The 24334-nt window shown below is 31.7% G+C and overlaps 3 protein-coding genes across 3 annotated transcripts; 2 read left to right on the top strand and 1 right to left on the bottom strand.

Moving 5' to 3' along the window:
• The first annotated feature begins 6978 nt into the window (after positions 1-6978).
• LOC134684783 (uncharacterized) lies at positions 6979-10779 on the top strand. The gene is made up of 4 exons (XM_063544091.1): positions 6979-7005; positions 8499-8625; positions 8945-9075; positions 9609-10779. The coding sequence occupies exons 1-4, from the start codon at positions 6979-6981 to the stop codon at positions 10686-10688; spliced, it is 1365 nt and encodes a 454-aa protein (XP_063400161.1). The 3' UTR covers positions 10689-10779.
• A 3065-nt stretch (positions 10780-13844) lies between these two features.
• On the bottom strand, positions 13845-15043 carry LOC134684782 (probable ATP-dependent DNA helicase RecQ). Its single transcript, XM_063544090.1, has 2 exons — positions 14745-15043; positions 13845-14005 (listed from the first exon to the last, which is right to left on the bottom strand). The coding sequence occupies exons 1-2, from the start codon at positions 14935-14937 to the stop codon at positions 13845-13847; spliced, it is 354 nt and encodes a 117-aa protein (XP_063400160.1). The 5' UTR covers positions 14938-15043.
• Positions 15044-19020: 3977 nt separating this feature from the next.
• On the top strand, positions 19021-23744 carry LOC134684029 (uncharacterized). The gene is made up of 5 exons (XM_063543322.1): positions 19021-19099; positions 21494-21558; positions 22049-22097; positions 22620-22739; positions 23604-23744. Exons 2-5 carry the CDS (start codon positions 21507-21509, stop codon positions 23716-23718), a joined length of 336 nt encoding a protein of 111 aa, XP_063399392.1. The 5' UTR covers positions 19021-19099; positions 21494-21506; the 3' UTR covers positions 23719-23744.
• Positions 23745-24334: the final 590 nt, after the last annotated feature.

Raw genomic sequence — 24334 nt, 5'->3', positions numbered from 1 at the left:
ATTTGAAGTAGTTTGGTCTTGACTTGAAACAGTAAAATGTTAAGTTATAAAAACAGAACGTAAAGTCAAAATAAAGCAATGATAGGATGACATATACTTGTGCAGAATTGAAGATATTTGGTGTTGTCTTCGAATATAGTGCAAATGTTAGATCGTTTTTATGTTAAATTGAAAGACAATAATGATGCTTAAAACATTAAAGAATTATGTGAATTGAAACTGCAATTCTATGGAAAAGAATGAGGGACAAATCCCCAGGATTTTTTCTTCTTTATTTGAAAGTAGATGAATATTAATGAAATTTAACTCAAAAAGCAAAAGGATATTGATCGCTATATAGACACACTTAAGTACAGTTTTGCCGGATTTTTTACATGTTTAGTTTGGAATTTTTTTTATGATTAAAACCCAGACTTTTTTTTTTATGAACAATATTTAAGAAAAAATTTATCTATGTTTTGTGTTAATATATATATATTACGGATTACAAATGTGTCGAGGTTTGTGATTGGATAACAACACGAGGATGTCAGTATATATTCGGGAAACTGCCGGGGTATATACGACGTTTTTATCCCCAATTGGAACCTCAAAAACGTCATCATAACACTGGTTACTATGTGACGTAGTCAAAAGCTATGGGTCTGTCAGAGGCTCACAGAGGGAAAATAATGACGTGCGTTAGTCAAAAATACATTTTTAATACAAAATCACGCAATTTACACTTTTTTTTTTTTTTTAACAACATAATAATATTTATTCATCTAATCTTGCTTGTTACAAGTTTCACCAAGAGTCCAAGCTTCTCTTGATTTACCCTGTTACACTCCACTGATTATCCAGGGAAATAAACAGCTGATCCAACTTATTAAGTTATAAAAAATAATATAAAGTTGTATAGTTGTCTTATGCAGAGATTTATCAATGCTAAAAATTCTTTCTAATTGACAATAATATTGGACATCTTGATTAATATGCATCTATTCTTTTATTAAATTCATTTTCAAAAATGCTAAAGACATCAACAGTTTTTGTTCTCTGCTCGGATACATAGTATGACTTATATATAGAAAAACTTAATACTGTTAGTATATAATTCAGAAAATAATAATTACTATCTGTGATTTTATATCCAAATACCAGATGTTGCAATTTAATATCAAAATCTATTTTACTTCTTCTAAAGAGTTCATAGATTTTTTGCCAAAATTTATTCAAATATCTACACTTCAAAAAATAGTGAGCATAATCTTCTTCTTGCTTACAAAAATTACACTTTTTTAATACTTAAATTTAATGCTAAAAGTGTTATTATAAATTATTACATACACTATAAAATTATGTTCACAGCAAATCAGAAATTCCTTAACGTATGCCGAACATATCAGGTTGGGTTTTTCAACATATATGTGTTGTCAACAAATACTTGCACTGGAAAATAGCATTAAGTCAGGGGTAATCCGTAATATATGTGTTATTCAGGTCTCAGACAGGGTATATACTGTGACATTCCCGGCTTAGAGGTTATATCCCCTGAGCCGAAGGCGATAACTTATGTTTTTCGTCAATTTTTAAGAATTCGAATTTAATGACAATTCTTTGATGAATTCTGTTAAGTGTGTCACCCTCACTATGCATTTTGATAAAAAAAAAATCGACGTTGGATTGCTGTCTCAGTTACGCATAACCCATATTCCCGTTTATTCATACAGAATATACATAATGAGCTTTTTAACTCTTAATTTTGGAAAGATTAAACGGCTTTTTATAATAATACTCATGTGATTATTTATTTTTTCGCTCGTATAAATTCATTTTACACGATGAAAAAAATATGTATAATTGACAGGAAATACAAAGTCTTATGCCTTAATCTGTGTTATCTCCTCGTACAAAATGCAAATGATCTCAGTGGGAAAGGATCTACCAAAGTTTAAGCTTATAGCTCCACATCTGTGTCAGAGTTATCAGATAATTTTAGTTAATACAACCCCCTTACTCAAAAATAAAAGAAAATAATATGGACTTAATCTACAAATAAAACCCAACAGATCTGATAAATGATGCGCTAAAGAGTAGAACTGTAAAACACCCCTCCAAAAAAAAAAAACCAACACCAAACAATATAAAGATTTTTTTTAATTGAATAATAATCTAGAAAAATTGAATGTATCTATACGGATGAATCGATAGGTGGAAGTATCCTACTGTATGGGGCTTACCAAAAACACACAAATTATGTTAGATTCTGTTGTTTACCTTTTACTCCTACATGAAGTCTTTGAAACCTAATGAAATTTGACATAGAGCCTCCAGTCTAAATCGTCAACTTTCTAAAAAAAAAAAAACATCACTGACAGCAGTTTCAACCATTATTCCAGCACCAAATAAGATGTAGTGCCCAGGTTTATCAATATATCTACTCGGGGAATTTTTTTTTTTTTATTTGTAAATTCATTAATGGACAATGCCCCCTACAACTTATAATAAGAAGCAAATAAATGATTTCCGTCACACATGTTCTTGTACATAGTAAGTTTCTTGGTTCTTTACAGCTTCTCTCTATTTATATGTGTTTTCAAAGAAAAGAAAAATCAAAAAATCTGTAAAATTGGATAAAGTGCAAAAATTATTTTGGTATTGCTTTGATTAGATTGTAGATTTTATGTCAACAGTTAATCTCTCTCTCTCTCTCTCTCTCAATCAATCTCAATCAATCGAGACTAGTTTTCTGTCTACAAAACAAAAAAAATAAAGTCCCTACACATTCTATCATTAGTGAAGAAATATTGCTATGGCAAAAAAAAACCAGACTGACGATGTCATGTCAAAAAAAAAACAGTCACGTCGAGTGACTTGTATATCTCCTTTTCTGAAAAGGGTTTCCGTTTTCAATTATCTATCTATTATACTGTTCAGAGGAGGGGAGAATCGAAAAGAAACGAATAGAAATACACACAAATCATTGGACAAAGAAGTCGAAAGATACAAAAGGAATAATAAAACTCTTAACCAAACTGACAATGTTATGACAAAAACTCATCAGCCGAAATAAACCTTAGAAAGAAGATCAAAAGCCAAACAACAGTATATTAAGGTGGTACCCGACACTTTCCCTAAAATTAATTTTGCTCGTTTAATTTTCATAAAATTTTGACAAAGTATTAACTTTGACCCTTTTACAAAAATATAAAAAATTCAAAAAATTTGAACCAAGCGTTTTATCAGAAAAATTACACTGGTTATATAGCAGTTTGACAAACACTAATTTTGATCATTGAGAAGCTTTACATTGACTTCACAATGCATCATAATTAAAACGTTTAGCTGATATTACAGAGTTATCTCCCTGTAGTGTTAGGTACCACCTTAAGCGCGACATAGAAAAACAAAGACTGAGCAACACGGAACACTAAAAAAGGTTTATCTCAGGTGCCCTGTTTCGTAGTTGGCACCCGTCACTTGGCGATTTTGCAAATAAAGAAGAAATGTGTTTAGTTTTCGAGGAACTCCAAAAAACATGAATTACAGGGTGTTCAATCTATAAAAATGCTCAAAATAGATATAGGTAGATGTGGCTCATTTACACACAACAAAAATAATAATAATGTATTTGTGTTTAGTGTACAGTGACAAATATAACATGCATATAAGGACGAGAGTGTGTAAGTGTGATACGAATATGAATAAATCTTAATTGGCTCTGTACAAGACATATTTTGCTTGCTTGGCCGAATTTGTAACAAACTAGTTGACAAACCGTCTATGACAATCTATGGACATTCAAATAGCATCGGTTTTGATTAATCATTCTTTTATGGTTTTATTTAGGGGAAAAGAGTGCGCTTTACGTACAGTGGACAATATTACATGCATATCAGGACGAGAACATGTGATATGAATATGAAAAAAAAACCTGCTTTGTTACAAGTCATACTTTGCTTGACCAGCCGAATTTTAAACAAACTAGTCGACAAACCGTCTCTGACATTCTATGGAAATCGTATTCGCATCGGTTTTGATAAAGTCCAGATTCTATTGTTTTATTTCGGGGAAATGAACATTCAAATTTTCAGATACCTCTATCAAGGCCCGGGGGTCACATTCTCATATAGAAATGATCCTCCAAGTCCCACGTTTTATTTCGCGGAAAAGGGGAGTGGTAGATACAAATTATCTGATAACTCTTACATAGATGTGATTTTATATGAGTAGAAATTTGACCCTTATAGTCATAAGTCGTATAGAGCGACAACACTATGTTGCATATATCAACACTCAACATAGATAATTAAATATTTTCTAAAATATTGTTCGTAAAAAAAAACTGGGTTTGAATCATAAAAAATAAATCCGAAGAAAACATGGAAACACTTTTTTTGAATATCCTGTTGCCTCTTGTGTAAAATGTTATCAAAAAGTAAAATCACAAAAATACTGAACTCAGAGGAAAATCAATTTGGAAAGTCCATAATCACATGGCAAAATCAAAAAACAAAACGCATCAAAAACGAATGGACAAGAACTGTCATATTCCTGACTTGGTACAGGCATTTTCAAATGTAGAAAATGGTGGATTAAACCTGGTTCATCAACTTGCAAATGAAGAAGAAAAATCCTGCGGATTTGTTCCTCATTCTTTTCCATAGAATTGCAGTTTCAATTCACATACATGTAATTCTGTAATGTTTTAAGCATCATTATTGTCTTTAAATTTAACATCAAAACGATCTAACATGTGCACTATATTCGAAGACAACACCAAATAACTTCAATTCTGCACAGGTATATATCATCCTATCATTGTTTTATTTTGACTTAACGTTCTGTTTTTATAACTTAACATTTTACTGTTTCAAGTCAAGACCAAACTACTTCAAATTTACATCGTGTAGTTTCAAGTCAACACATTGTATGATAATCCTCTCGTGACGTCATAATGATATAACATCGTGCTATCTTAGCTCAACAACACGTACTTTCAACTGTACGTCGTGTAGTTTTGAATGGTCATATTGTATGGCTTGCCTTTCGTGATATTATTATGATATAACATCGTGCTATCGTAGCTCAACAACACGTACTTTCAACTGTGCGTCGTGTAGTTTTGAATGAGCATATTGTATGGCCAGCCTATCGTAACATTATTATGATATAACATCGTGCTATCATAGCTCAACATCACATACTTTCAACTGTACGTCATGAAGTTTTGAATGAGCATATTGTATGGCAAGCCTATCGTGGTATTATTATGATATAACATCGTGGTATCATAGCTTAACATCACATACTTTCAACTGTACGTCATGAAGTTTTGAATGAGCATATTGTATGACAAGCCTATCGTGGTATTATTATGATATAACATCGTGCTATCATAGCTCAATATCACATACTTTTAACTGTACGTTGTGTAGTTTTAAATGAGCATAGTGTAAGGTAAGCCTATCGTGACATTCAAATGACATAACAACATTCTATCATAGCTTATCATCACATACTTTCAACTGTACGTTGTGTAGTTTTAAATGAGCATATCGTGTGGTAAGCCTAGCGTGACATTATATTGATTTAATAGCATACAATCGTAGCTTAACATTACAAAATTTCAACTCTACGTCTTGTAGTTTCGAGTGAGCATAGTGATAGTAAGCCCATCGTCACATTAAATTGATATAACATCATGCTATCATAGCGTAACATTACAAAATTTCAACTGTACGTCTTGTAGTTTCGAGTGAGCATATTGTATGGTAAGCCCATCGCGACATTATACTGATAAACCAACATGACATCTTAGCTTAACATCATGTACTTTCAACGCTGCATCGTGTTGTTTTAAGTCAACACATTGTATGGTTGGCCTTTCGTTTCAATATTGTTGTGTAGCATCGTGTTATCTTAACCTAACATCATGTACTTTCAACTGTACATCATGGTGTTTTAAATCAACAGATTGCATGATAGACCTATCGCAATATCACAATGAGATAACATAGTACTATTTCAGCTAAACATTTATTAATATCAAGTCAGCACCATACATTGTAGCTGTTCAATTTATTTGTTATCATAGCAATCGAAGTGGATTACTGAGCATTATCAATCTGCAAGCTAACATCATGCAACGTCAACTTCCCATCATTTACTTTAAACTCAACGTAACGTGTGTTCGGCATATCATCACAACATCGTGACTTATCATTATACTATCACGACTATAGCACTTGTCATTGCAAGTCAACATTGCGCAGATTCAACTTAGCATATTGTAATTCATTTGTAATAGCATTTTGATGACTTAATTCAACATCACGCTGTCTTAACTTTACATTTTATGCTTCAGCATACAGTTTTGTAAATCTCTAATATATGACAGCTGAGGCTTTCCATAAAATACCGTCTTTCGATGTTACGGACGAGGATAAAAATAATGGATTTTGCACAAAATGTTACAAAATCGTGGAGAAGGTTTTTCGGCAAGAAGAAGAAGTAGAAAAATTAAAATCATCTTTAATTCGAACCCATCAGACCTGTCCAAAGAGATTAAAAACGGTAGAGAAAAGACTTTTCAGGTCCCCATTCTCATCTGTCAAACAGAAACAGCAGAAAACATTTCCATCTCAAGTTATTGTGAAACATGCAGTTAAAATTCCTTCATTTAGCGCTATGTGTACGATGCCATTGATGGGTGCAGGTGTTACTCAACCACATGAACCAGCTTCTATAGTCAAGCAGTTTGTAGCTATTGTGCCCAGACCAACATAATATGATACAAGTCTTTCCTCTGGTAGGTTCAAAGATAAATATAAGATATGTGTGGGTGTAAACTAGTCCAAATAATTATGACATCTTGAAAAGCTATTATATTTTTTTTACGCCTTACATCGTCGCATGAAGTCGTCAAAGCAAAAATAGTCTTTCCAGAAGTCATAATTATTTGGACTAGGTGTAAACATGTGAAGTGAACAGAACATGGAAATGAGGGAACTGGAAGGAGGAGTACATGCCAGATACATAAGTTCTTTAAACCTGTGCTAAAAAAATATGCTATATTTGTAATCGGGGAACCCCATGTCCAACCCCTCAAATATAGTCTTCATAAGAAAAATGTTTGCTTTAAAACATAAATACATTCCTGTTTGTACATGTGCATGATGTGTACAACATGTACATGTACAATACCAGTATATTTGGTACATGCATTATGAGAACTTTTATCATATATGTTATTGATTTCATTTAACCCTGGGACTTAAATTACGAAAACATTTCTGACTTTACCGAAGCAGTCCCAGATGAAAGCATGTCATAATGACATTTAAAAGTACATACAACTCGAACTGTACATGTGTACATGGTATATATGTTAACTTAATTTTTGACATACTATCTTTATCATCCTGTACAATGATATACATGTATATAAATAAAATTGAGAATGGAAATGGGGAATGTGTCAAAGAGACAACAACCCGACCAAATAAAAAAACAACAGCAGAACAGGTCTTCAATGAAGCGATAAATTCCCGCACCAGGAGGCGTCCTTCAGCTGGCCCCTAAACACATATATACTAGTTCAGTGATAATGAACGCCATACTAATTTCCAAATTGTACACAAGAAACTAAAATTAAAATAATACAAGACTAACAAAGGCCAGAGGCTCCTGACTTGGGACAGGCGTAAAAATACGGCGGGGTTAAACATGTTTTTGAGATCTCAACCCTCCCCCTATACCTCTAACCAATGTAGAAAAGTAAACGCATAACAATACGTACATTAAAATTCAGTTCAATAGAAGTCTGAGTCTGATGTCAGAAGATGTAACCAAAGAAAATAAACAAAATGACAATAATACATAAATAACAACAGACTACTAGCAGTTAACTGACATGCCAGCTCCAGACTTCAATTAAACTGACTGAAAGATTATGATTTCATCATATGAACATCAGGCACAATCCTTCCCGTTAGAGGTTTAGTATCATACCATCATAACATATATGAGAAGAACATAACCCGTGTCATGCCAACAACTGTTTTTAGAATAAATGTGTTTAGTTCCGACGCAAAGACCTTATCAGTGACTCAATATTAACGCCAAAATATGCAATCTTTAATGACTTGACAACAGTATCGTAATTATATCCCTTCTTAATAAGTCTATTCAAAGGTTTTGTAAGTTTCTGAGGTGAATACTGACACCTTTGAGCCTTATAAAGAATATCATTTCTTATTTTTTTTATTTAAAAGATTAATATTTATTTATCAAGCATGAAGATATAAAATTAAATTCTGCATTCAACTTCTTAATTTAAAAACAAAACATGTTTCAGTTGTCAAAGTTTATTCACTGCTCTTAATTTTTTTAAATAAAGATTTGTAAAAAATGAGGAAATAAAAGCTGATCATACTTCCAAAAGTTCTCTTCTTAATATTTAGTATCCACATTGTATTATAACATTTACCATTTCATCCTGTATTATATTTCAGTATCCATTGGGATTGTTCAAATGCAATGAAAATAAGACACAGGAGCTAATAAGACTGTTAAAACAGTTGACAGAGAAATATGTGCCACTCAGAAATGGAGAGATTTTTGAACCAGTATTTTTAGGTGGTGATTCCATAAAGAAATCATTAAAATAATCAACCTGTTATTATGCCCCCCCTGTAGCAGAGGGGAGGGGCATTCAGTATTACCCATGTCATTCCTGTATGTCTTAATCCTTGTATTGATTTAAGAGCTACTGTTACAAATGTTAAATTCATGGGCAAACACTTTTGTGACTTAAAAAAATATAATTGAACATGATATCAAATTCAATCTACCTTTTAATCTTTCTGACTTAACACAGATATTTCAAGTTTGTAGAGGTATTAACTCATCATCCTTTTGTTTTGTAATTAACACAGTTTAAATTAAATGAATTTTATAGGTGACAGGTTGACTGATGAAAGAGTTCAGAGTGCACAGACTGCAATAAGTAATGCAGACAGTCCAAAGGAAAAGTTAAAAGGTTTCATATCAAAGATTGAAGATTTTCATAGGTTGATGAACTTTTTAGAGGTAATAGAAATTGTCTTTTGTTACATGATTCCCATATATATATGAGCCCAGGTGGTCTTGTGGTCTAGCGGGACGGCTGCAGTATTTAACGGAGATGTGGTATGATTACAACCGAGACAAGTTTCCACCATATGTCCATACATTGCTTAAATGCAGTCAGTAAAATCTGTTTTAATAAATTGATTGATTTTGTTCACACTATTTGTTTTTAATGACAAGCAGATGTTATTGTTGAATAACCTATGAGTGTGCCAAGAACAAACTTAGTGTTGATAGGCTAGACCTCTTGGCCACTGAGTGATGCTCATAGGGCTGTTTTGACATTAGATCCACATGTTTTTCACAATGTCTCAACTGTGAATTTAGACCACAGATTACATGTTTTAAAAGGAACTTTTTATTTAGAAAATATAATACAGTATTAAAAAAACGCAATTTAAAAAAACCCACAAATTTCAAATGTCAGCAGTTGTTTTCAAATGTATTGAGAGTTTGTTGTCAACATTTCAACATCTTGTTATTTGTATTTTCAGGCTATATACAAACTGACATATAACACCGAAAGTGCAAGTGACAAGTGCACAATGCACTACTACAGAAATCTTTTAAATAATATGAGAAATGTTAAAGGAAAAGTAAAGAATGCATCCCGTCCTTTCAAACTGCTGTACTATACCATTTTAGATGCAATCTGCCTACTTCTTTTTTTGGACCATTTAAAAATGACAGAAACGGAGAAAGTTCTTCCGGAAAACTTCCAGCATAAAACAAAAGATGAAAAAATAGCATGGATTAATGACATTTGTAGCATATTAATCCAACAATGGTTTTTTGAGGACACAACTGATATATGTCAGAATTTACGTGAAGTAGTTTTTGATAGGGATCACCCAGTGAACTATTGGCTAGCTAACCTAGAAAATGGACGCATTAAATGTCACTTCTGTCCGAAATCTTATGCATACCTTGGATCTCTTAAGTCACATGAAAGCAAAGTTCATAACCTTCCAGCTGAAAGGAAAAGTAAGACAGTTAAACCGAAAGACAAAGATAGAGTTCAAGACTACATTGCTTTGTTGTTTAAACTTGTGTTACTGCACAAAAATTTGGACTCAGCTGTTGACATGGGCAATGGAGGAAGGTCAGTCCGATCTGCAAAATATGAACTCCCAGTTTACAACAAAACAAATAAAACGAAATACTCTATTGGTTCAATACACCTGACTGCTCTAACCTCAGGATTACTGCCATCAGATCAGGAAGAAAGTTTGATTAATAATAGGTTTATAAACTTGCAAGGAGGGAAAAATAACAATTTTGCATTGGATGAATTTGTTGAAATGCTCAATAGGGATAGTAAGGTAGCTTGCTCTGGACACCAAACAGTGGAGAGTATTATTGCACATTCCAAAGAATATCCAATCGTTATAGACATTACTAAGCACTTTGATGCAATTACTGAAATCCATCAAAGGAAAGGGTGTCATCACTTGCCATCATACAAAGAAGATGTATTGAAGGTAATGAAAGAGTTGCAAGAACTAAATGTGCTGGAAAATAAACCAGGACGCACATTTAAATGCAAAGCACTTGTTGTCGACAGAAATCCATAGGACAATTGTTTTGAAGGATTGTCATCCATGATTTACCGCCACAGGCCACATGTTCCATTTAAACGACTGCGTGATCCACACCTGTGATGCACCATTGTACACTTACAACAACTTTTTTATACGAATGTTAGTGTTAACTTTTATTTTGCTTTCTTGCTTAAACTTTCTGCAGACATTGTAATGATTGGCATCAGTCCTTGGTATAAAGCTGTTAGCACTCAATTAATATGAACTTAATAAAAAAAAAACAATCAAACTTATAATATCAAAGTTTTATTTTACACTTCACATGTTGGTTGTCCTTGATTCCAGTTTCATGGTTTATTGATTGCTTATATTGGTAAACTATATTTGGTGTATATAATGATTGTAAGGTGTACATGTCTAGCTGGCAGTCATGTAACGTTGATATAATTTTCAGGGTTTGTGCTGTTTCATAGACCCATACATGTACAGTAGGTAAACAATATTTGGTATATGAAATTGTGTTCATGCTCATCATCCAGGTTGGACAATACACTTTTTGCCTTGAATGATTGTCCCTAATAATTTTATAAACTATGTTATTGCATTCTGGTATCGCAGATCAAAATTATTCGTTCATAGTGTGTTAATTAACGGTTTTTGAGGAGTTAAGCCTTCCAATTGATGTTTTTCTATGGTGAGATGTTATACATTGTATTATTGTTTCAGAAAAAGGGAGAATGTTTGGTACCATTAAAACGTTTCATCCCGCTTCAAATGTTTGCTCCTGTCCTAAGTGAGGAATCTAATGTACAGTAGTTGTGGTTTGTTTATGTAATTTATATGTGTTTCTCGTTCTTTTATATAGATTAGACCGTTAGTTTCCTGTTTGAATGGTTTTAAAGTTCAACTAGTATTTTGGAGCCCTTTATCATGTTTATAGCTTGTTGTTTGGTGTGAACCAAGGCTCGGTGTTGAAGGCCATACATTGACCTATAATGGTTTACTTTTATAAATTGTTATTTGAATGGAGAGTTGTCTCGTTGGCATTCATACCACATCTTCCTATATAAAAATAACTATTTTTTAACATAAGTGTTATTTAGGTGAGAAAGTTTTTGAATGCCCACTTTTTGACACTGACAGTCAATTTATCATGGCAGTCATTTGTTTTGACAAACAGAATGAGAGGTTTTCTACACACCAGCTGTTGTAGTTTGCTGTACAGTATGGATATTGCTCATTGTTGAAGTGTGAACAGTGACCTATAGTTGCTAAAATCTACTTAATATTGTGGATAGTTGTCTCATTGGCACTCAAACAATACATGTATCTTGTTTTATAACAATGTACATGTAAATAGAAATGAATAATTTACAAGTGAAATCTCTGAATTCTTTATTTCTCTGAATGTCTGAAAGTGGTGGTTCAACCAATGTTTTTGATCACATTTGAAATTTCAGAGTTTACTAAAACTGTTCTAGCTAGGTAAGTTTAGAATAACAATTAGACATTTTTTTTTTTATTATTAATATTCATCAAATAATTCAGCAGGAACTTCACTGTCATCACCATAGTAATATAACTCTGTATCACTACTTGAACTGCTAGTTTCTTCATTGTCTTCTATTCCATAAAAAAAATGCTCAATCATCACTTTGTTACACTCGCCACATGTACATTCCTTTTCACAAATGTCACAACACGTATGTGTTCCACTATGAACCATTTCAAGTTCTGTTTTGGTAAGGAAGTCTTCCATTATGCTTAAGCGGACACATGTTTTTGCCTTATAAATTCTTTTTACCCTTGATTCCATTTGCTGTAAATGATATTTATTAAATAACAGCAGCGCTACAGCTTCATCCCCATTTCTTCCAATTCTATCGACCTCTTGGATCAAGTCAACCACAGAAGAAGGTGCACCATACAAAATACAGTTGAAATTCCCATTCCCAATGCGGATGTTGCTAAAATGATCCGCAATTCGCTGTTACCATCTTTAAGTTTGCTTATAATAGTTTTTTTTCTCTTCTGGTGTTTCTGAATGAAACATATCAATTAAATGTACAGCATCTGGATTTTCGGTACACAAGTATGAATACAACTCTGACAATTGTTTTATTGTATTGGAATAAATTATAGTTCTCGGAAAATCAATCTTTAATTTTTCAAGTGCATCTACCAACCACACCATTGACATATCTATTGTGTTGTCAATTTATTGTACGCAAAATTTTATGTTCGGTTTATTTGGTGACTTTGAAATAATAGTTGTTAAATCTGTGTGCATGTGCAGCTCTTTCATAACCCTTTTTCGCATTGTAGTGGTACATGTAGCACTTAGTGCTAACAGATTTGCTGTTGAAAACATAGAACGCAGTTCTCCAATGTGTCGAAATCACTTTCTGAATGCAGTCTCTTCCTCCTGTTAACCAACACCACCCCTGTAAAAAGAAAACGCAAATGTATAAGACTTTATAACCAATACTGAAAAAGCTGTTATGGAACAGCATTATATGATAATAATAAATTGAACACAAAACATTCATGGTTTTATCTTCTCATATAAAAAATGACAACTGTCACTTGCTTTATATTCATGAAATATTTGCCACTGGACATAAAACTAACCACAATCAATCTTTATTTTTCCTGTTTGTTTTATTTGTTACTTTTAAACAAGCCTTTGCTTTGTATTTCATCTTATAATTTTTAATTTTGATGACAATTTTTTATCTTCAAGTCTTAGAATCTTCTGATTTTTTTTTAAATTTCACTATGTTGCACTATGTTGCACTATTCAACTATACCCTATACCATGTATACCATATGAATACCCTTCTCTTTATTTTTTTTCTGAAACATTATCATGGTTAAGTCCAACCTGGGAAGATAATTACACACATAAATTATATATATATATTTATATATAACTCGTCTAAACATCAACCCAACAATGTTAGATCTGTAAATTTGCTTTCCCAATTTTTTTGTTCTTTCCTCGCCTGGAGAGATATTGAGATATCGTGACATAAAATCGCCTGCACTGTATGCAACGCGCTAAACCACACGACCACTTGGCTTCACTTAAATATATATCATCATTCCAGTAACAGGAAGTTATTGATATTGATCAGCAATCGTCTGAAAGCACATTCTTTGCATTACTATTGTCTTAAGCTACCCTTACTATGTGCATATGGTGTGAAAATCGTCTTCTACAATCAAAGACACATTCATCCGCTGTAATGTCATTCTCCATTTTTTGTCACTGATTAGTGTTTCTGGTGAGGCAAACAAATAATCAAATTTGCCTTTCAAAATATCATCATCTCCATTACTGCAGGCACCTACAAATTGATAAATAAATAAAGCTTTAATGTAATTAAAAATTAATTACTTTTACACATGTATGTATTAAATAATATTTTGCAAAATTAGATATGTAAGCAGATAATCCTGATAATATTTCGATCATGATGTACATATTTGATATTTCTATGCTTATAACTCGTCATACAGTGTTTGACATTTGAAATAAAATACTTATATTATAAATGTATACATGAGCATTCTAAGACATTTATAAAATTGATGTGTTGTACATTTTGTACATAATAGATGTGTTCTATACCATAAAGTATTTGGACCATACAAATACGTGAACATTATGCAGTTTAACTTTCTAAAATACTTGTATACAAAGTAACTGTGGTGTTACATTTATTATTAAATAAAAATATGAAAAAAAATTAACAATATCATTTTCTAATTAAACAACCATTTAAGTTTGAGGAGAATGGGTTGCTGGTATATTAATTATCTTATGAAGTGATCATTTTCATCTTTCATGTCTTTCTTGAAGTCAGTTTACTCTGAATTATTCCTCTGGTATTTTTTTTTAAAAACAAATCACCCTTTGATCCCCTCTGATGACAGGATAAATATATACGTATATGAAAGGGAGTTTAACAGAAAGTCTTGACTATATTTTTGTTTCCAAAATGCGTTCTCCAAAAAAAACCCTTCCCCCTGTTCAAATTTGACATTCTTAATTTAAATTTCAAACGGTTCATTTTCGTAACTTACCCCTATAAGCCGCAGTCACATTTGGTACTGCATTAATTCTGTCCACTTGGTCTGCCATCAGTGCTACTAGAGGTGAACAAACGATCACTTTTCCAACATCGTCTGAGGAAGTTTCCTTTTCAAGTTCCCTGCGGACTGAAACAAGCATTTGGTAGGGAAGCAATTTTCCAAATCCGGTCGGGAGTATGGCCATACAGTCTTTCTTCTCTATTAAACAGTCCAAAATTGACCTTTGTTCAGCTTAGAGGGTGTACATTTTGAAATCAGTTAAAACTTTGTCAATCGCTACGTCTATGTTACTTTTGTTCGCCATTTTGAATGATGTTCCGAAACTCGTTTAAGAGATGGATTCTGATTGGATGAAAAATTAATGTTATTCAAATATAAAGTTTGTGAACTTAGGTCACCAGATTTGACCTGTCTATCGAGTTTCGTTAGATCCTTGATGCGCGACATATCACAACAGGAGCAATTAAAGGATAATTTTAATTAGATTGAGTTTTTTATTGTTAGAAAGCTGTTTATTGTACAATTGTATTGTTCATTTCACAAAGAAGGATATTTAAAAAAAATATATAAAAAAATTTCTGCCATAGACCCAAATCCGAACTATTGAAATATCCCAGCCTTTATACTTGACATCTAAAAAATTTCAATAGTCCTTATAACTTGATACCTGTTCAAAGCTTAAATATTCGAATTACAAAGTTTGCTACCATTCTTTCCACACTAAATTATGAGCTTTTATATATGACATGATTTGAATAATAATCAAATATGTCTGCCCAACTTGGTGGCCAGGAATTGACCATTGCTGCCCAACCAACGATTATGCGTCAGAATTTGGATCAGCAAATCGCAGAATGTTTCCAGTATACCCATTGGCAGCGATTTAATACCACTGTTTAAAGTGACACCATGAGACAAAGACGGAGGAGCAGTTTGGTTTATATGGATAAAGATGTATTCCAAGTCAAACTGTCTACTGTGACAAGAAATGAAACGTCTAAAAAGATATCGCAAACACTTGTAAGGTTGTCTACCTTTGTTTTTGACAAAGACGTGTCCAGTTTCATTTTACGGCCATAGTAGGAAGTTGTTCTTTTTGATTTGGTTATAAAAAGCAGTTTCTTCTTCATTGTGTATTTGCTCCAAAAGATCTTTGTATTGTTTGGACCAATATCTTTGATTTTATATACATATCTTACCGGCTCCCAAATCCAAAATTTCCTTAATAGGGGAACTTGTTTAACAAATCTGACGACTCTTCTAGACATGGATTTCCAAACTCGTTCACCACTTTACAAAGTATTTGAAGCTTTGTAAAGATATCTGTTCGTATTTTCGTAGTCTTCATTATGTCGTTCATCTGTTGTAGAAACCCCTAGATCTTTCAAATTCATCTTCTAGTCTACTGACTCCTGGTCCAGCTACTATCCAAATGTCTAAAAGGGATCTTTGGTCAAACCTATGAAACCAACATCGCCCTTCACATTTGCATTATTCTGCTGGTCGTTTGTACAGTGAAATAATCATTTTCAAATTCCATTTCCACCTTTGGGTAATGTTCGGAAGGGATGCCATATCTCTTGAGATAGGTCGGCAACGACCAAGCATAAATTACACGATCACGAACTAAAAAAAATACCGTATCATGAGTTATATGGACTGTTTGTAAAGTAAAAAGTCTGACTCATGAAATGAGCATACTTACTTTATTGATAATTGAACGCCAGGAATCAAACTGTAGTCGAGATGACTCTTTTTCCTTACACCAGTCTATCAAATCATTGAACGTCACAGAGTCATGACATACTTATATTTTTTGCGTTTAGCTTTCATTAGCCGACAATAACAATTCAAGCAAAACACATGCAGTTATCTGATGCGCGTTTCTAGTCCTTTGTACATTTGACCATACATAAAAAGAGTCTGCCGTTCTAGATGTTGCAATATCGGCTTCAGTGAGAGCACATTGTCTATCCACTATCACGCAATATATCACCCAGAATTTTATAACAAGTCATTACAATGTGCAATCCACCAAACATTAAGATAAACTTATTTTCTTCACACAAAGTAGGCCATTCCCACTGAGTCTGCTTAGCCATTACCAAAAATTTGCTCATCTGCAGTTACAATTGATGTTTCGCCGGGAATAATCACATTTTTTCGCCTTATCCATCGAATACCTGATTTTTGCAAATGATGGCGTGTTTTTAAACAGTGGCATCAAAGATGTTACACTTACTTGAACAACTCTAGAAGGAACTCCTCTTTCGACTCAAACAGTGCCACCTTTACTATTTAGTTTCGTCCAATATTATACCATAGACGGAACAATTGATATGCAGTTATATTTAAAAAAAAGTTAAAACATAGGATATTGCGGAATATATTTTCAAAATGTATATCTCTCTAATTTATTTGAGTTAAAACTTAAACTAAAATTCTGTTCTTTCATTGCTTTCACTTTGGGTCTTTATAAAATTTAGATGTGGTCACTATCCATGTGTGTTCACACTGGTGGAATTCCAATATTTTGTTCAAGGAGAAAAGATAGATATCATATCTTGGAACCGGAAGGTTAAGAAAACTATAAAAATCATAATTAGCATATATCTCCAAAAGGAGGCGTGTTTTGTTTAACAGTTGTATTTACAAAGTACAAACTACACAACGTTGATTTCTGTATCGAGATTATGGTCACGTACGACAATTGTGTCTATTTGGATTGCGGACATAGTTTTATAAATATTTTTATGAACAAATGTCATACAAATAAAGGTTAAGGTCGTTATAAAAAAAAATCCCTTACATCTTCCTTATAAATGCCTGTTCTAGCTGATGAATATGACAGTTGTATTTTATTCCTTTTTTTTTAAATTGATTATATTTGTAGGAACAAAAAGTTGGTTATTTCGATGGGATAGAACCCATGAAAAAATAAAGATACTTAATTCAAGTTGTTTTAAGTGATGTGGGCGAACCCCTATTAATGATTATTTTACTCTGAATATTGCACTATATTATAGCATTTTGTACCCGTACTTTTTCATGAACTCGCACATTCTTCCTAGAATTACTAAGCATTACGATGTAAAGTTAGCCCTTGGGACTGTATAATTTCCAATAGTTAAAGAAGTTAAATACGATCATCGGTCTCGTTTGTTAAATCCAAAATATGCCTTACTTTCTAATGAATAATTTCGCAACCCATGGCCGTTGACTATAAAATCGACATCCAGAAAAACATGCTTCCCACTACTATGCGTGCTTTATTCAATTGTATAATGTGTCCCTATACTTGCGGTGTATACAAATATGTTTTACAAGTTAGAGTTTTTTATTGTTAGAAAGTTGTTTATTGTACAATTATATTGTTCATTTTACAAAGAAGGATATTTAAAAAAAATATATAAAAAAAAATTCTGTCATAGACACAAATCCGAAGTATTGAAATATCCCAACCTTTATACTTGATATCTAAATATTTTCTATAGACCTTATAACTTGATACCTGTTCAAAGCTTTAATATTCGAATTACAAAATTTTGCTACCATTCTTTCCACACTAATTATGAGCTTTATGTTGATTTTTTTTGGAAAAGGGGGGTTGGTGACAAAGATGTGTTAATGAAGAACTTAACCGATTTAACACAGAATAAGATACATTGGAAATATATGATATCATCTAAATGCTGAGCTTTTCACTGACAATATATTTATTCAGATTGAAGAACTCGTCCATGTTATAACTGTTGCACAAAGACTGGCCGACGTGTATCAGTATTTTAACATGTTTTTAGAACAAAGAATGAATTTCTTTCTAAAACAAAGATATATCTTGCAACTTTTTATAATTCAAAAGGTATGTATACTACTAATATTTTAAAATCTCACATTTCAGTGCATTTCGTGATATTTTTTATTTGATTGACACATATCGATGAAGTTAAACTAAAACATATAAAATATTGAATTGTTTAAGCAAATGTGTAACAGTAAATAATCATTTATAAAAAAAGTAAATAAATAATGAAACTTTTTATTATTTCTGTGTTTTTTTTTATTAGTTATGAGAAGTAAGACAGGTTTTTTGACATGTAACATAAAAACGTATTCAAATAATATTTTGACAACTAACCAAAAAAATCGGGGATTCTTCTTTATTTTTAGTTTGTCAACAAAAATAACCGTACGAAGGTCGTTTGACCACAAAGCCTAATCATCTAAACGAATAAAGTAATGTGCCCATATGTTAAATGTCAATTGCGTTGTAATCTTGTATAAAAGCTTAAAACAGCAGGAGCTTTAGCCAAAGTTATCATTCAGTTTCAGCTACATTTACTTATGTAGGTATATTTAAGTTATTCTTAGTTAATTAAAACAGTAAACAAAATACAATACGATTGCCAGTAAACAACTCATTGGTATAAACGACATTTATTAAATTTAAGAACGATCAAAAGAAAACGTATTAAAGATTTAAGCTACAGACAGTGTCTCTTTGTAAAACATCTGTTGTTATTGAATTCTTCGTTCAATTAAAACTGCCTATGAATACAAAGATGTTTCTAAATAGAATAATAATGATTAATGTAAAGTAAATATCGTAGTATTAACGTTTCAGGTTTTACTTATGGTTTGTGATTCCAAAAGATATTTATTAACTAACTTTTTAACAGGTCATTGCAAAATGTTATATAAATCTCTTATATAGACCTTTGCTGAACATTTGTGTAGCGTAGTACATATTTAGCGACATCTGTTACAAATAATTTAGTTTGATATACATGATATAGTTTTTAAAACGTTATAATTCATAAATGGTCTTAGAATATAATTCAAATGTTTTAAATTAATTTCATTTTTATTAGCAAAACTACTTTCAATCATTATATATCATTCCCATTACTGTTTATTTGATCATAATACGATGGGCAGCTTATCTACCAGGGGTATCGCTATTTAATATTATAATATATGCCAATGAAATTTAAAAAAATGTTGATATACTTTCAAAAATCAACATGCATTTCATGATATGTTCATAGACGTGTTCCTTTTTTTTTATGTTTAACATGTTTAGGACACAGGTTCAGTTGAGTAGGACATTTTAGTGATAGGATTATACATGGCAAATATTGGTTTTGTTTGATAAGAAACCAAACTAGATGATCGAATTAAAAAAACAGTCTCGTGGGAACGCAGTTGTTTTAATGTGCTTGAATAAAAATAAATAAAGGACTTACGGAATCTGAGGAATGGATATTTAGACGTTACGGTAAATGAAAAAGAAAAAGTAACAGTCTTAATACTGTGTCAAAAATCACAAAATACAAATGAGTGTGTTTATCGTTAACAATCCGTTTAATAAATGCAACATTGGTATACCGCTGTTCAAAATTCATAAGTCGATTGAGAAAAAAAAAATCCGGGTTAAACTGAGGGAAACGCATCAAATTTAAGGGGAGAAATACGACACAATAGAAACACAGCATTAAAATGTAGCACACACAGAAACGAACTATAATATAACAATGGCCATTTCCCTGACTTGGTACAGCACATTTTTAGAAAAAAATAGTGGGTTGAACCTGGTTTTGTGGCATGCCAAACCTTCCGCTTTAATGTCAGTGTTAAATATAACATTAACATGATAACATTACATGACTGGACTACAATATAAATAAATGGGAAAACATATAGGACAGAGAAACACACGAATAATAGCTAACACTTAAACAGTTGCGTTTAATTAAGTTTTAAACGTATTAATCAAAGTATAATCAGTGATGATGTTAATGCAATCGGTATATATTAAATAAAATCGATGTGTTTCTAACAGTTTATTTACCTTTATGGAGTTATTTTCACCAGAACGATTGGTCATTATTTTAAAGAATCAACCCGGACGATACCATGTTTCAATGAAATTTGCTCCAAGGCATAAAATAATGACATGTGTGAGGTCATTATTTTCCTTGATAAAAAAGCAAACTATAATTTACTTCAAAAAGTTTTTTGTTGCCGATTTGGGATTTTTTTTAAAGTTCAATCTATGTTAGGTGTAAAAAAATCGTCATTGCCCGCATTATAATTTTAGAAACAAATAATGTGAAGTGTTATTAACTTATCGCTAAAATACAGAGACATTTTCATATATATTAGATGAACTTTAATGTAAGCACTTTAAAATAAAGCAAGATTTAACATATTCGTGTGTAAGATTTTGAAAATCTTATTGATTCACACTGAATATGTTGATTGATGATGTTGCCTAAAGTCCAGTGGCAAATATGTCATTCATGTTCAGGACGATACACTCTGAATATAATATCATTCTGTGACCATCATGTATTGATATTCGTGTTCGTATAGCATGTACATGCGTCGATTTCGCGCCCCCTTCGTAAAAACTTTTTTACATTCATTTATAGCTTCTCCTCTTTCAAATGATCAACTAATAAAATATTCCTATATTCTACTGAATAACATTTACGTACCTCACAATGGGGTCAGATGGTGAAGGGTATATAAAATCCCGATTATCCATTTTAAAAAAATGTACTGCTATTAAACTCCCTACGGTCGGTCTTTCATTTGATCAATCCTTACACCCCTCGATGTTTTCTACGACAAGAAAAACCTTAAAATATGCATTATCTATAACATTACTACATAAGAAAAATATACAAACAATAGAAGATTATTGCAGTATCTAGCAAATTAATTTTTTTGCACAGAATTGAAGGCAAAATGCAGTTTTCTCTTTGCTTTGTGTGTTCTCTGTTGCTGGTGTTTGTTGGAGGTAAGAATATATAAGGATCACAATTTACGTTTACTTTGTCTCTTAATTTTGTGTTGTATTTTTTGTCATGATTTGCACATTAAGTTACACAAAACATACATATTCATCACTAACTGCTTAAATAATTAAGCATCGCTGTCGGTGAAAAAATATAAGACATTGTTTTTGTTTGGTTTTTAGCACTTAATTTATATTGCAACATGTGCAAATGGTCAATCGGATGTTACTTGGAAATGATCAGCTCAGTTGTAATTTGTCGGTACTAAATTTTTTATATCCTGATTTTGCTAAATAATTTTTAAAAATATATTTGTTAATACTTATCACATGTATAAAACAAAAAATGTACTTTCACCCCAAGAAAAAAATATCTATTAAGATTGATTTATTACTTTTTTAGTCATTTTTCTAATCATACAGCTCTTCAAACATATGCAATCAGGTAGGTTTTGAAATACTCAGTTGAATTGCTTACTTTCTTTTCATACAGTTAGTATGACTAATGGAGAAGCGTTGGGATACAATGGATTTATAAAGAAGTACGTTGATTGTTGTATATTTTCATTTTATTTTTTATAGTTCAAGTTTATAAACTATGAGTCTTTTAAATAACTATTTAATAGTGTTTAGATTGTTCGGTTTGATAATCATAACTGTATTTATAAATATGAAATATCGAATACAAGTTTCCATTTGTTCAAGTCTTTGACGTCTTATATACTGTTTAATTTATCATTTTGTTTTTATAAGGGGTGAACATGTTATATTACAAAAAAACACAATAAACTTTCAAGATTATTTGATACAACACTGCCTCTTATTATGTTGTGATTCCATTCAAACGAATACTACCCCAGCATATAAGTTTAGAAAATTTGTTAATGTTAGAATAACAAAACAGTCAACAGGATTAATGGTTTTATAAATAAAACTTGTAATGTTTTTTAAATAACTTTTGCAACAAGGTCATCGAATCTCAAATATTTGTTGATCAAAAGAATTAAGACAAATATAATATTATATTAATTAATTTACTATCAATTTAATTACGTCTCATTTAGTCTTGCAAAAAGAGCAGCACCTGACATTTGTGGTTATGATGGAGATAGTTGTGCCTATCGTCAGTGCTGTAATGGTTATACTTGCTCTTACGAAACCTGTATTCGAGACAATAACTACGGGTGAGTTCGGTCATTATCATTCTACAAACCAAATTTGATGACATTTCACATCATACATGTGAATTTACATGAATATATCTCTACAAAAAAAAACTTAAGGTGGTACCCAACCCCTTCATTAAAATTAATTTGGCTCGTTCAATTTTCATAAAATTTTGACAGAGTATTTACTTTGACTCTTTGACATATATACACTTACAATGGTACACTGGTTATATAGCAGTTTGACAAACACTAATTTTGATCATCGAGAAGCTTTTTATTCCCTTATCAACACAACGTAATTAAAACGTTTAGCTGATTTTACAGAGTTATCTCCCTGTAGTGTTAGGTACCACCTTAATTCGACTGAATAACCAGGTTTTGTAAAACAAGTGTTACGTAATTTAAAGTCTAAACAAGTATAGAGATATAAGAAAATGTGATATGAATGGTTAAAATTATCAGTTATCTGATTCTCAGATTAGTGTTCCAAACCACTTTCTTTGGGAACTGATCTAACATAATATCGCCCTTACAATTGTATTGGTGCACAAGGTAGACAGTAAAAATTGCAAATACTTCTTGGTACTAAGAATATTACATAAAGTCATCATAGATACCGGGATTACAATTTATATTTCCGTCAGACGTGCGTTTCGTCTACAAAAGACTCATCAATGACGCTCGAATAAAAAAAAATGTTACAGTCCAAATAAAGTACAAAGTTGGAGATGGTGAAATAGTGAAATATATCATCGTACGTCATAATAACCACGATCACTAAATGGGTAAATAAAAAGCGATCTCAACAACAACAATTATAAAAAAAACCTCAAGAAGGTTGTTTAAAGAATGTATTTGTTTACAATCTTTATGTTGTAGTATGGTTAAAAGAAGTATATCAGGCTGTAGTACAGTATCTTGCGAATATAATTCTTGCTGTAATGGTTATGATTGTCAGTACGGTGAATGTATCCGTGCATCATACGGAAAGTGAGTTTTTAAATCAGCCATTTACAAGTGCATTTTACTATCAACCTTGATGATACTGATCTGGGAGATGTTGAATATTTGAATAGTATTTGCTCAACATGATTTCTAATAAAAACGAATTGAAATTATTTTTTCATCGTAAATGCCAATAGTTTTCAACTTGTTGTAACTAAAGTATGCAGGTGCATGTTTAAGCCAGATTCAAACCACTATTTTTCTACATTAATAAATGCATGTACTAAGTCATGTTCATGATATTTGTTTTTCATGCATTCCTTTGATTAGTTTGAGCTCATCATTATTAAAATTGAATATGAAATTTCCATTTTTAAATTTTCTTTAGAATTTTGATTTTTTTGTGATTTTCCTTTTTTATTATATCATGTATATACGACAACATAGATATGGTAATTACTTTTTGCAGTTAATTAAAAGTTCACATCACTTGATAGGATGTTTTGCAAACGGCTAGATATTTTTGAATTAAACCCATAATTTCACAATTGAACGCTATATTCACAGGGCTTTAGGTCAAATGCGTTTTGTTAAAATATACTTTTCACTTTGTTGGTCTTTTGGAAAATGTTGTTTGTGCTGTTTTTAGATCCTTCTACAACGAA

Source organism: Mytilus trossulus, chromosome 9 (genome assembly GCF_036588685.1).
Source record: "Mytilus trossulus isolate FHL-02 chromosome 9, PNRI_Mtr1.1.1.hap1, whole genome shotgun sequence".
NCBI lineage: Eukaryota > Metazoa > Mollusca > Bivalvia > Mytilida > Mytilidae > Mytilus > Mytilus trossulus.
Note: the sequence above shows the minus strand (reverse complement) of the source record. Positions and strands in the feature narration are given on the sequence as shown.

Excerpts from the sequence above, each read along its gene's own strand:
- LOC134684783 (XM_063544091.1), top strand. The coding sequence starts at position 6,979 with ATGGAAATGAGGGAACTGGAAGGAGGA. Across the intron at positions 8,626-8,944 it reads TGAACCAGTATTTTTAGGTG|GTGACAGGTTGACTGATGAA; the intron begins GTGATTCCATAA and ends TGAATTTTATAG. Across the intron at positions 9,076-9,608 it reads GGTTGATGAACTTTTTAGAG|GCTATATACAAACTGACATA; the intron begins GTAATAGAAATT and ends TTGTATTTTCAG.
- LOC134684782 (XM_063544090.1), bottom strand. The coding sequence starts at position 14,937 with ATGGCCATACTCCCGACCGGATTTGGAAAATTGCTTCCCTACCAAATG. Across the intron at positions 14,006-14,744 it reads TGTGACTGCGGCTTATAGGG|GTGCCTGCAGTAATGGAGAT; the intron begins GTAAGTTACGAA and ends ATCAATTTGTAG.
- LOC134684029 (XM_063543322.1), top strand. The coding sequence starts at position 21,507 with ATGCAGTTTTCTCTTTGCTTTGTGTGTTCTCTGTTGCTGGTGTTTGTT. Across the intron at positions 22,098-22,619 it reads TACAATGGATTTATAAAGAA|TCTTGCAAAAAGAGCAGCAC; the intron begins GTACGTTGATTG and ends CGTCTCATTTAG. Across the intron at positions 22,740-23,603 it reads ATTCGAGACAATAACTACGG|TATGGTTAAAAGAAGTATAT; the intron begins GTGAGTTCGGTC and ends TTTATGTTGTAG.